This window comes from Empidonax traillii, unplaced genomic scaffold (assembly GCF_003031625.1).
Source record: "Empidonax traillii isolate 1590-97213 ecotype Southwest subspecies unplaced genomic scaffold, ASM303162v1 scaffold1981:size74362, whole genome shotgun sequence".
In the NCBI taxonomy this organism is placed as follows: Eukaryota; Metazoa; Chordata; class Aves; order Passeriformes; family Tyrannidae; genus Empidonax; species Empidonax traillii.
In genome coordinates this window covers 35,191-48,300 of record NW_020957174.1, presented here as the reverse complement: position 1 = coordinate 48,300, position 13,110 = coordinate 35,191, and the positions used below count along the sequence as shown (strand labels likewise).

Here is a 13,110-nt window from a genome sequence, read left to right as displayed (position 1 = left end):
ACCTGGCCTTGGACACTTCCAGGGATCCAGGGGCAGCCACAGCTTCTCTGCCCAACCTGGGCCAGGGCCTGCCCACCCTCCCAGCCAGAAATTCCTTCCCAATATCCCATCTGTCCCTGCCCTCTGGCAGTGGGAAGCCATTCCCTGTGTGCTGTCCCTCCATGCCTTGTCCCCAGTCCCTCTCCAGCTCTCCTGGAGCCCCTTTAGGCCCTGCCAGGGGCTCTCAGCTCTCCCTGGAGCCTTCTCTTCTCCAGGGGAACCCCCCCAGCTCTCCCAGCCTGGCTCCAGAGCATCCAAGACCATCTCATTCCAAAACCATCTCATTCCAAACCCATCTCATTCCAAAACTCTGCCATGGGCAGGGACACCTTCCCCTAGCCCAGGTTGCTCCAAGCTCCATCCAACTTGGCCTTGAACGCTTCCAGGGATGGGGAACCCCATTAATTAATCAATCATTAACTACTCAAGAGAGCTTTGCTTGGCTTTATTGAAGATCTGTGTTAAAAATCCCCAGCCCTGCAAGCTCTAAAATAACGTCAGATAACACCAAAAAGGCAGGGAATTTTTTGGGGTGGACTTTCATTTCTGGAGGCAGCTTTTATTAATATATTTAATTACGGCCCCGCAAAGATTTAAAAAACTCTTGCCTCAAGATTTACAGGTATTTCTAAGAGGGGAGGAAGGGGAACAGCAGAGATCTATGAACTACAAGATAGAGGCAGCAGATAAAAAGAAGGAGCAAGATAAATAACGGCCTGGAAAACACCCCCCCTGATGAACTGCCTGTCAAACAGCCACACGTGGAAATTGAATTTAGACTTAAACATGCCAATATGTTGCTTTTTTTTTTCCCCCCCTCCTTAAAACACACATCGTGCTGGAAGCAATTTACAGACACATCCCTCACTCAGGCCACTGCTCCGACGTTTTTAACAGGTATTTACTCCTCAGCCTGTATTCCTTGTACGTTCCCAGATAACATTTAACCCCTGGAGCCACGGGGAATGTTATGCTGACTCCAGCTTAGTTTCCTGCCAAGAAAGCGAGCAGGAATAAAAAAAAACCAGCCACCCCAGTAAAAATTTATCTCCCCTCCGAGGATACAGCCAAGCTCAAAGACTTCCATTATTCCCAAGATTAAGGGTTATCTGTTGGGAAAGCAATGATTTTATTATGCAGCGAGTTCAGCGGGGAGAGCGAAAACCACGCGGAGCGGAAAAGAGGGAGCGGAGCCATCAGACACCCGTCCTGCTTTAATTCCAGGAGGGAACACCCTCAGGTGGAATAAATTCACATCACTCACACCACTGCACCTGCAAAAGCACAACCAGCCACGGAGCTGGGAAAGAGCTGCAGGAAAAACAGGCGCTTGCAAAGAATTCCAGAGGTGGGGAAGTTAATCCCCCCCCACCCCCCAATCCCCTGGGATCAACTTCCATGGCGGGGAGGGACAGCTGGGAGCAAAAACTATGGGAATGGGCAGATTTCACCCCAAAAATCCCACCCCATTCCTTGGGGAACCTGGCCTTGTATAGATAATTATATATAGGAAGTGCCCATGGACTCACTTGAGTCACATCTGGCTCCTCTTCCTTTGCACAGAAATAAACGGATTAACACCAGAAAAGCTCCCAAAAGCAATTCCAGGCGCAGCCCAGCCCAAGCCCTGATGTATCTGTACACTAGACAAGGCTCTCCTTCCCTGGTTTTAGCACTTGGAAACTCCCAGGAACGTGGAGCTGTCTGCCTTGTGCTTCTCCAACAAAGGCAGAAATCAAAAATAAGCTGAAATCTTAAAGAGATTTCACCTTAAACCCCAAGAAATGGGGGCACACTCTGTGTGTCACAGCGTGTTTGCCACCCAAACCCCGTCACCCCCGAGCGCTCTGGGTGCAACAGGAACTCAGGTTCCATTGAAAAGCAAGGAAAGAAGGTGGTGAAAGCAGTAAATTCGGGATAAAGAAGGAGCAGCCAGATTTTGGAGGGGGCAGAGCACAAATTTTGCTTCACATGCAGCAAACAACAACAACAACAACAACAAGTCTGATCTGCACCGGGGGTTGGCGAAGAGGAGAAAAGCTTTGGCTCTAAAATCTGCCTTTTTTAAGCAGTTAAACTACACTCTTCCAAACCCTGGGTGGCTTCTCCCACCTTTTTTTTCTCCTGCTCCCAACGTTCCCAGGAGGGAGGGAAAAAAAAAAAAAACCCAACCACACAAAATCTTTCAAGAAGGTTTAATTTGGAAAAAAAAAAAAAAAAAAAAAAAAAAAAAAAAAAAAAAAAAAAAAAAAAAAAAAAAAAAAAGGGAATTTGACTTCTTCATTTTAGAGCGAATCTTCTTGTTTTCTGCTTCCTCCCTCGAAAACAGATGCAAAGAACCTCCTGATTTAAGTGGGTTTGTATTTCTGCTGTCCAGAAACACCAGCTCTGGGGGTTCAAGGACACCGGGAATCCACCAAGTGCAGCCATCAGGCCACCCAAATAAGACCATTTGTCACTAAAATCACGATCAAAACCACACTAAAGCCCTAAAGAGCGGCATTTCTAGACTAGTGGAGCTCTGCCTTAAACTTGTGAATCAAAGGGAAGGGGAGAACAACTACAAAAGTGGCATTAAAGGAGCAGCATTTGGCATTCCAACCTCTCTCCGTCGCGACGCCCAACAGCTCTGTTTGATCTTCCAAACCACAGCTGCCACCAGGAGCAAGGACAGGAAACAACTGGAAAGGGAAATAAAAAAAAAAAAAAAGAGAGGGATGTTTTAGGTTTCTTCTCTGTGATTTTACAGCTTTTTTTTTGATTAAAAAAAAACCCCAACGAAACAAACACTGTAGGAAATAAAACAAAAATCGGGTGGAAAGTTCATATAATAATATTAGGAGATGATCCAGCAGAGCCAGGGAGGAATGATACAGCTATTTCCAGGGAAAAACTCCCGTTCCAAAGTTCCCTGGGTGACTTCCTTAGATGACATTCCCCAGCTTTTTTCCCCGGGAAGTCACAACTGAAAGATTTAATCAGATTAGAAAAGCCACTTATTGCCTCTCCCTGGTGATATTTAAACCCCCAAAAAAGAAAAGCCTTGAAAGCAGCAGAGAAAATCGATCATTATTCTGCTTTTCCAAATGACAAAAATAAGATAAAGTGCAGAGCAGTGGAATTCTTTCAAACAGGCTGGTGCAGATCCACGGGCCTTGCTTGATTGCCCCCACATCTAAATGTTGGTTTTCTTCAATCAAAAGAAGGGAAAAAAGGATGAATGGATTTATCAACTTCTGGGGGAAATGCAAGGAAGCAGATTTACCAGAAAGCAGTTATAATAATGACAATAAAAGCTGACTTTATTGACAGTTGTGATCTTATCTCACTGAATACCTAATGAGCAACTTCAAGGCACACAGGCAGAGATTAAAATCCAAATCCCCCTGGAAGCCTCTCTCCTCAAGGACTGGATAAGGGAAAACATCTCCAAACCTCCTTCCCATGTTCCAGCGGGTATTTAAAGGCAGTTCAAATTTCCATTTAAAGGAAGATTAACCAGAACAGACTCATTTCCTCCACAGTGCAGGATTAACCCCGATATCCAGGCTCTGGATGCTTGAACAGGAGATGCTTCTCTCGAGGAGAGACTTTGCAAAGCACCACAAAGATCTTCTCACTCTCCACAAACCCCTGACAGGAGGGGGGAGCTGTGGGGGGGTCGGGCTCTGCTCCCAGGGAATGAGGGACAGGAGGAGAGGGAACGGCCTCCAGCTGTGCCAGGGGAGCTTTAGGTTGGATACTGGGGAAAATTTATTCATCAAAAGGGCTGTCCATCCCTGGCACAGCTGCCCAGGGCAGGGGTGGAGTCCCCATCCCTGGAGGGATTTCAAATCCCTGTGGATGTGGCACTTGGGGACAGGGGGCAGTGGTGGCCTGGGCTGTGCTGGGGGAATGGTTGGACTGGATGATCTCAAAGGGCTTTTCCAACCTAAAAGATTCTGTGATTCCATGACTTTCATCAACAAAACCCAGGACAGGCAGCAGGGACCATTCCCTGAGATGCAGAAGAGGAAGAGCCTGTTCCTGATGACAGATCCCTGTCCTTAATTCCATATGATGGAGACTCTGGGGATCAGGCACTGAACTCCAAGGGGCAGCCAGTTGGCAACAGCTTCAATTTTTCAGGCTTAGATATGCACAGAAATATGTTTTACTATCATACAGTGCATTATATTAAAAAATTGGCACTTGTATGACTTGTAGGGCCCTGGCACAGGTTGGGCAGAGAAGCTGTGGCTGCTCCACCCCTGGAAGTTCCAAAGCCAGGCTGGATGGAGCTCTGAGCAACCTGGGATGGTGGAAGGTGTTTCATGGCAGAGAAGTTGGACTGGATGGGCTTTAAGGTCCCTCCAAACCCAAAGCATTCCATGATTCCCTGACTTCAGCACTGAAACATCTCCTCAGCTGGCAAAGGCTCCCGCAGTGCCTGCTGCTAAATACTCCAACCTGACACTGTTGCTCTGGAAAAGCCTGACCCTTTCCCTGCAAACACAAAGCATTTTAATGGCTGGTTTGTTTCTCTTTTTCAGAGGGTTTGGATTTTGCAGTAAAAAAAAACCCCAGTGTTCCCCCATTAACTAAAAAGCACATTTAGTTGCTCTTTTTGTTAAAGAACCCCAGAATGCCTGGAGTTTCAAGGGATCCATAAGGATCACCGAGCCCAGCTCCCTGCTCCTCCCAGGAATGTGCTTTTTCCAGGATTGGGGATTTGATCCCTTCAGCTTTCCCTTTCTTTCAGCACTGCCCACACCACCTGTGAACAGTGTTTCACTCTGGGAGCAGGTCACGCTCGGATTAGATGGATTTTCACTTCTCCCCCACTTGAATGATGGACTGGAGAAATGTTTGAGGGCGTTTTTCTTGGGATTCACAAAATCATGGAATGGTTTGGGTTGGAAGGGTCCTTCCATACCATCTCATTCCATCCCCTGCCACAGGCAGGGACACCTTCCACTAGCCCAGGTTGCTCCAACCCCTGTCCAACCTGGCCTTGGACACTTCCAGGGATAGAGAATTAAACTCTCATTACCCTCCCACAGCCACCACACTTAGTGGCTTTGTGGAGCTTTTTTTTTCTTCTTTTAAGGACCCTTTTCCTTCAAGAAACCTCCCTGAAGAGAAAAAACCCAAACTATATCAACTCAATCTTCGCTCTGCTTTGTGTTTAGGAACATCTCAATGTTTTAATACAAATGGAGGGTGGAAATAAAAACTCCCAAGGCAGTGGAGGGAAAAGTGTTCCTGGCTCTGCACTTAATTTAACCAGGGAAAACAAACACATCCAAAACATCTGCAGGAATGGATTTGCCAGAGAAGCTGTGGCTGCCCCTGGATCCCTGGAAGTGTCCAAGGCCAGGTTGCAGCACCCTGGGCTGGTGGAAGGTGTCCCTGCCCATGGCAGGGGGTGGAATGAGATGATCTTTAAGGTCTTTCCCAACCCAAACCATTCCATGATCTGTGAGTTTAGTGCTGCTCAATGGCAGCTCCTGTGGCTTTTCCATCTCTGCAACCTCAAAACACCTTTATTTGGGGAAAGGAGATGGAAGCCCCGAGGGCAGAGGGGAAAGGGCGGGTGTTTCATCATTCTCATGGAATCCTTTAGGTTGGAAAAGCCCTCTGAGATCATCCAGTCCAACCATTCCCCAGCACTGCCAAGGCCACCACTGCCCCCCTGTCCTCAAGTGCCACATGTACCCAGTGTCTTCCTCAGGGAGAAAAGCTGGAGCGGAGAACTAAGAGAGGAACTTTATCCCTACTTTAAATCCCCTTTCCAAAAGGCAACACTGCACAAGTCTGGGCGTGCCAGAGCCTTCCAAGGGGTTTCCCTTTCCTGCCTCCCTTCTGGCACCAAAGCCAAGACTTTCTGAGGAGAACACAGAGAGGAATTAACAATTAAAGACCAATAAAAACTGCTCCTCAAACGCTCCCCACAGCGCCCTGTATTTCACAGGAGCAGCACCACACATCTTTGTACTGTCACAAGGAGGCAGCAAATACCCACAAAAGCCATAAAACCACTGAGGAAATCCATTTTCCCCCCCTGGAAGCGCTGGTGGAGAAATAAAAGGCAGTGCCTGCTGCAGTCCATCACCTGCTGCAGGAGCCCCGGGGGGAAGAGCCAAGCCAAGATCTATCTGTTGGGTTTACTCAGCCCAAACCGCCCTCAAATAAGTTTAAAAGACCTGATTTGAGCATCAGTAGCTTTAAAGAAGCTTTTTTTTTTCTCCATACTTTCTCTTGGAAAGCAACTGTGCTACGATGGAAGCAGAGGGGGAAAACGGCTGCGTGGAGTGAGAGCCGTGGTGGAAAATGGTCTGGAGTGAGAGCCTGGGCAAACCCCATCCCCTGCCCTGCCTGCCTTCTCCTGAGCAGCCTCAGAGATCCCTCTGCCAGCCAGGAAAATCCACCCATTCCCAAATGGCTTGGGAAATAAACCTTCCCTGCAGGGATTCGCTTGGCCCTCTCCCTCTCTTTCTTTCCCCTCCAAAAATGACGGGACTGCCAAGAGCTCCCTTCAGCCCCCAGATCCACTGATGGATCATCCAGGACTTCTCCCTGCAGCTCTCCCCATCTCAAATGCTTCCAGGGAGAGCTGAGAGCCCCTGGCAGTGCCTAAAGGGGCTCCAGGAGAGCTGGAGAGGGACTGGGGACAAGCCATGGAGGGACAGCACACAGGGAATGGCTTCTCAGACGGCAGGGTTAGGTGGGATATTGGGAAGGAATTGCTGGCTGGGAGGGTGGGCAGGCCCTGGCCCAGGTTGGGCAGAGAAGCTGTGGCTGCCCCTGGATCCCTGGAAGTGTCCAAGGCCAGGTTGGAGCACCCTGAGCTAGTGGAAGGTGTCCCTGCTTGTGGCAGGGAGTGGGACTGGATGATCTTTAAGGTCCCTTCCAAGCCAAACCATCCCAGGAGTCCATGAAACTGAGCTTCCAGTGGCTTCCACAGTTATAAAAATCCATGCTTACCCAGCCTAAACACTGCAGTGCAGGGAAGAGATACATTTACATTTTATGGACAATATCCTATTTGCTAAATGGCTTCATTAAGTCATCCTTAATTATTCATTAAGTTATTTAAGTACAACAAACGAGCAATGCGGTCATAAATAATCTCCTCTCAATTGGCCTCAGCAAATGCATTAAATTTTTCCTTGCTGAGCCTTCAGTGCTCGCTATACCTCAGGGTTTTCCCACCCTGACACAAAAATCTGGACTTAAAACCCCCTGTCTTGGTTTTATTCTGGACTTTAATCTCCTTTCCACAGCAAAGAGGATCCTCTCCCCACTCCAGGTATCCTTAAAGGCCTCCCAACAAGCCCACCCTGCTTTTCAAAGCTCTGGGAAAACTCCACCAAAGCGCTTTGCTGTGATGGATCCTCACGAGGAGAGGAGAAAAATCCATCTGCTGTATTAAGGCCCAATTATTAAACTCTCCTACAGTGTTTATCAACATCAGAACTGCCTGTAAAGAAATGGCAGCTTTAAACACCCAAATCTACAGCAGCCTGCCCTGCTAATGTGCTTTAACATACACAGGTCACTTAATAATGTCAGAAAGCACTGCCATGACGACTAGAAAACACAGCCCAAATTATTTTGATGGATTGCAAGCTACTCAAGTGCTATTTGCAAGTAAATTTTAACACGCTGGAGGGCTGCAGGACACATTTGAACAACGGTTTGCACGGTTGGGCTTTGCCAAACACCTGCCTGGAGGCCACAGAGAGGGATCAATGAGCTTCTGGTCATTAAGAAGGTGGTTCAAGAGGCCACAGCCAACCTTGGCTGTGGCAGGGAAGGGCAGCTGGGCTGGGGAAGGGTCTGGAGCACAAGTGGTTTAAGCCCAGTTGGAAATTAAGCCCCGCTCAACCCCCACCCCAGTGGAACAGGGAGGAAAATCCAAAGGAGGCTGAGAACAGTTTACTAACTGAAAACAAGGTGAAATACAATAATAATGGCCAATGACAATGATAATTACAAGGGAAAGAAAAAAAGCATCCAAGCAAGCGATGCACAAAGCAACTGCTCATCACACACTGCTCGATGCCAGCCCCCCCTTCCTGAGCACAGACAGCCCATTCCAGGGGATTCCCCTGGTTTATTTACTGGGAGTGACTTTCTGGTGTGGAAGATCCCTTTGGCCAGTTCAGGTCCCCTGTCCCAGCCAGGATCCCTCCCACTTTGAGTGACTTCTCACTGGCAGAGCAGGAGATCCAAACCAGATGAATCCTCGACCTGGGATAAACACGACTGAGCAAAACCCCAAACTCTGAATCCCAAACCCTGCCCTGTGCCAGCTACTGGGAAAAGTTGACTCTATTCCAGCTGAAAGCAGGACGAGAAGTCTGAGGGAGCTGGGGGGGCTCAGCCTGGAGAAAAGGAGGCTCAGGGGGGACCTTCTGGCTCTGCAATCCCTGACAGGAGGGGGGAGCTGGGGGGGGTTCAGGCTCTGCTCCCAGGGAACAGGGACAGGAGGAGAAGAAACAGCCTTAAATTGCACCAGAAGAGGTTTCAGTTGGATACTGGGGAAAATTCCTTCCTGGAAAGGGTTGTCCAGCCCTGGCACAGCTGCCCAGGGCAGGGGTGGAGTCCCCATCCCTGGAGGGATTTCAAATCCCTGTGGATGTGGCACTTGGGGACAGGGATCAGTGGTGGCCTTGGCAGTGCTGGGAATGGTTCAATTCAATCTCAGAGGGCTTTTCCAACATTAAAAATTCCATGTTTCTATTCTGTGGTTATGAGGGACAAAGTAAAGGAGTGCTGAGAACATGGAATGAAGGGAGTTGTGGACGCTGAACTGTTCAGCTTCTTCATTTTGTTAGGAATAACGTAAAGATATTCCCAAGCTTTCCTTTCCCTCAAAAAAAAAAAAAAAACCAAAAAAAGGAAGGAACTCAGACTGTATTTTCAGCACATATTTAGCAATGCCATTTGCGCTGCAGTAAAAAAAAAAAATTATTTAATAAGCAACAGGAGCAAATAACATATCTGCAGCATAACTCCAGGTTTGAATTATTGCAACAGGCCATTCCCACTTATTGAAAGCACTGGGAAAATACTTAAGAGCCGGGAGAAACAATTTACAGCCCATAAAATCATCTGCCTGAGTCCTGCACGGAAGAAATACTGCTCCTGGTGAAGTTTTTCTGAGGAAAAAGACCATTTACTGGCATCAAAATGCACCATTTGATCTTGAGATCTTTAACAGAGGCACGGGAGGTTTGATGGGACCTTAAACACCACCTAATTCCAAACCCCTGCCACGGGCAGGGACACCTTCCACTAGCCCAGAGTGCTCCAACCTGGCCTTGGACACTTCCAGGGATCCAGGGGCAGCCACAGCTTCTCTGGGAAGAAGGAGGGAATTTATGGTCTTCCAAATATGTGTTTAGAAGCCCACACATATTTTTCACACCTTCTGTACGTAAAGGTGAGAAACACCAACTGTAGAGGGGTGTGGGGGCAGACAGAGATTTTTTTTGGAAGACAGGGAGGCACAAATAGGAATGAAAAAGTTGACTGGGAACTGTCCAAACAGCTCCAGCCGTGCTGCAACTCAACTGCACAACGTGCAAGTGAAAGGAAGAGCAGAGAGGAGGAAACAAAGGCCAGTTTGCTTGCAATTCATTAGCTCTGCAAAGGTTACCCATGGCTGGAACATCATTTCTCCTCCGGCCCCAATTAGAATGGAATATTAACGGCCCTGGAATGTCCTGCCCAACCTTTATCCACTGACATTTGCTTCGCTGCAAATGAAATGGCAATGTGGGACAAAATAAAGGGAACCAGAGCCTGGCTTGGTGCTGAATTCCAGCTCCAGAAGGAGCTCCAAGAGCCCAGCAGCAGCTCTAACGTGAGGCACAACCCTGTGCCCACAGCAGGCAGCTCCTAAATGAAACAGAAATCAAATCCTACATCCAGGTGCTGTTGGAATGCAGGGCCAGGTTCCTGCTTTTCCACACTGTGCCAGTGCCTGGGATATTCCAGGAGCCCAGCAGTGCTGGAGTTTGGCAGTTCTTTCCCGCTGGAAGGGCTGGCTTGACGTAAATCATCCCAAATGTCAGCAATAAAACCGAAAATCCCAACCTTCCCTTTCCCTCTCGGGTTCTCCAGGCAGCTCAGCAGCACAGCAGGGTCAGGATGGGGTTACAACCAGCTGGAGAAGATGGAAATGTGCCACAGCATCCCCAGCTCAGAAAGATTTCACTCATTCACAGAATCACAGGATGGTTTGGCTTGGAAGGGATATCAAAGTGGGCACCTTCCACTGACCCAGGTTGCTCCAAGCCCCATCCAACCTGGCCTTGGACACTTCCAGGGATCCAGGGGCAGCCACAGCTTCTCTGCCCAACCACCTGGGCCAGGGCCTTTCCACCCTCCCAGCCAGCAATTCCTTCCATATATCCAAGCTACATTTCCCCACTTGCAGTTTGAAACCACTCCCCCTTGTCCTGAGGAACAATCCCTCTCCAGCTTCCTTGGAGCTTCCTTGGAGCCCCTTCAGACACTGCAAAGTGCTGTGAGGTCTCCACAGAACCTTCTCCTCTCCAGGCTGAACATTCCCAACTCTCCCAGCCTGGCTCCAGCCCCCTCATCAGTTTTGTGGCCTCCTCTGGACATGCTCCAACATTTCCATGTCCTTCTGATGTTGGGGCCACCAGAAACCATCCCATGAACCACCGAATCCCAGAATGGTTTGGGTTGGAAGGGACCTTCAAGACCATCCCATTCCACCCCCTGCCACGGGCAGGGACACCTTCCACCAGCCCAGGCTGCTCCAACCTGGCCTTGGACACTTCCAGGGATCCAGGGGCAGCCACAGCTTCTCTGGGCAACTCCTGCATTCCCTGGAGAACAGCAAAAGGAAGCCACACCCAACAGAAATTCCCTCTAAACACCCATTTTCCAGAACAACATCTCCTTCTGTGTCCATTACAAGCACTTGATACACATCCAGGTTTTTGAGCTTCTGCTGGTGTTACCAACTGTTTTTCTTGCCTCTACTTCGTGAGCAAATTGTCAGCCAAGCCTCTCTCACTGACAGCACGGGGGGCTCTCAGATATTACTTCTTTCTGCTGTGCCTTGGATCCCACTGTAATTATGAAATGTGCCCCAGAGCATTTAAAAATGCCAACGTTTCAATAGTTTCCCCTCCACCCAGCGAGCTGAATCCCACTGTTCTAACCACTGGTTAATTAGGGAGTTCCAGGGACTGTAAAATAAAAGCACTGGGAGAGCAGCTTAGGAGCAGTTAAAGAATGGAAGAATTTTTAATGCATTATAAAAGCTTAATTGGAAAACACCAATAAATTGCCTTCTCCCAAATCCACACGGCCTTAATCCCCTGCCTTGTTAGGATGGTAAATAATATCGCAGCATTAGTTCCCAGGGAGATCCAGGGATGGAGGGGAGGAAAACTCTTCCACCTGCCCAAATTCTGGACATGGATATTCAATATATACTCAGCTCTACGTGCTCATTGAGATGCATGATGTCCTTATCCCCTGATTCAAAGTGGGGGTTGGAATCATGGAATGCTTTGGGTTGGAAGGGACCTTGAAGCCCATTCCCATTCCACTAGCCCAGGTTGCTCCAACCTGGCTCTGAACACTTCCAAAATGGAGCAAGCTGGGCTAGTGGAAGGTGTCCCTGCCCGTGGCAGGGGGTGGAATGAGATGGTATGGAAGGACTCTTCCAGCCCAAACCATTCCATGATTTTGTGAATCCCAAGAAAAACGCCCTCAAACATTTCTCCAGTCCATCATTCAAGTGGGGGAGAAGTGAAAATCCATCTAATCCGAGCGTGACCTGCTCCCAGAGAGAAACACTGTTCACAGGTGGTGTGGGCAGTGCTGAAAGAAAGGGAAAGCTGAAGGGATCGAATCCCCAATCCTGGATGAAGCACGTTCCTGGGAGGAGCAGGGAGCTGGGCTCGGTGATCCTTATGGATCCCTTGAAACTCCAGGCATTCTGGGGTTCTTTAACAAAAAGAGCAACTAAATGTGCTTTTTAGTTAATGGGGGGACGTTGTTTTGGTTTTTTTTTTAACTGCAAAATCCAGCCCCTCTGAAAAAGAGAAATAAACCAGCAATAAAATGCTTGTCTGGACTGGAACCAACTGCTTCCTTATTTTCCTTAAAATCACTAATCCTGATTATTGATTGCGGTTGATTACAACCTCCTTACAACCAACTGTCCTGCCAGCAAGATTATTTTAGGGAAGATGACTGTGCTGGATTCAGCAAAACCAACACCAAGTGTGAGCCAGGAGCGACCCCACCCCCTGCTCACAAACTGCAGGAAGGTGGTGGCTCCAACCTGCCGCTCCCAGGCCTTGAAAAGGGGACCTGCCGTGCTTTGGGAGGCCTTGGTAAAGGCTGGGAGGTTTTTTTTGGATGGAAAACAAATATTGAAATGGCTCCTGTCGGTTCCAGCACCGAGGGAACCCTCAGGTCACTTCACACCAAGGCAGGAACTTCAAGCAGTGCCTGGAGGACGGGAGGATTTGGCTCCTGTGGGGCTGGAACACGTTTGTTGGTGTTTAACTCGTCGTGTTCTCAGGGTTCAGCTCAGAAATCAACAGGTGGCACCGAAAAGAGGTGGAATTTACACCAGGAGAACTCCCTGGAAAAACCCACCTCCTTAATTCCTGCTGGGTGCGTGACAGGGTGGGAATATCTGCAGCACGCCACACGTTGCCTGGTCGATGGGGGAAGTCACAAACCATTTGGAAAGGAACTTCTGCCTTTCCAGAAGCCTCTCCCAGCCCCAAAATCCCCTTTCCCTGCACGCCCAGGACAAGAGGCATTTCCAAAGATCCTTATCCTATCTTTTAATTAAATCATTTAAATACAAAGTAGATATTCCCACTTTTTAGGCTGTGCTGTAGCAGGATGCTTAAGTTAAAAACCAACCCAAACACTGCACATCAAACCCCCCAAGAAAGATTTAAGTGCCTTAAATGAAAAGTACCTGAAAAACGTCACAAAGAACTGCACCAGGTCCATAAAGTTGCTGTGCTGTGAGAATGCAATCTGCAAGACAAAAGCAAATGTTCTCTGTTACTCCAC

At 48.4% G+C, this 13,110-nt stretch overlaps 1 protein-coding gene across 1 annotated transcript in view; it reads right to left on the bottom strand.

Annotated features, from left to right (window-relative positions):
- The window catches only part of LOC114071364 (attractin), a gene marked incomplete at its 5' end in the record, with an annotated part of 71,126 nt that overhangs the window by 23,869 nt on the left and 34,147 nt on the right, over positions 1-13,110 (bottom strand). Inside the window, one exon of the mRNA XM_027909187.1 lies at positions 2,642-2,720. Within this exon, the coding sequence (XP_027764988.1) occupies positions 2,642-2,720 (79 nt within the window). The remainder of the gene's footprint in view (positions 1-2,641; positions 2,721-13,110) is intronic.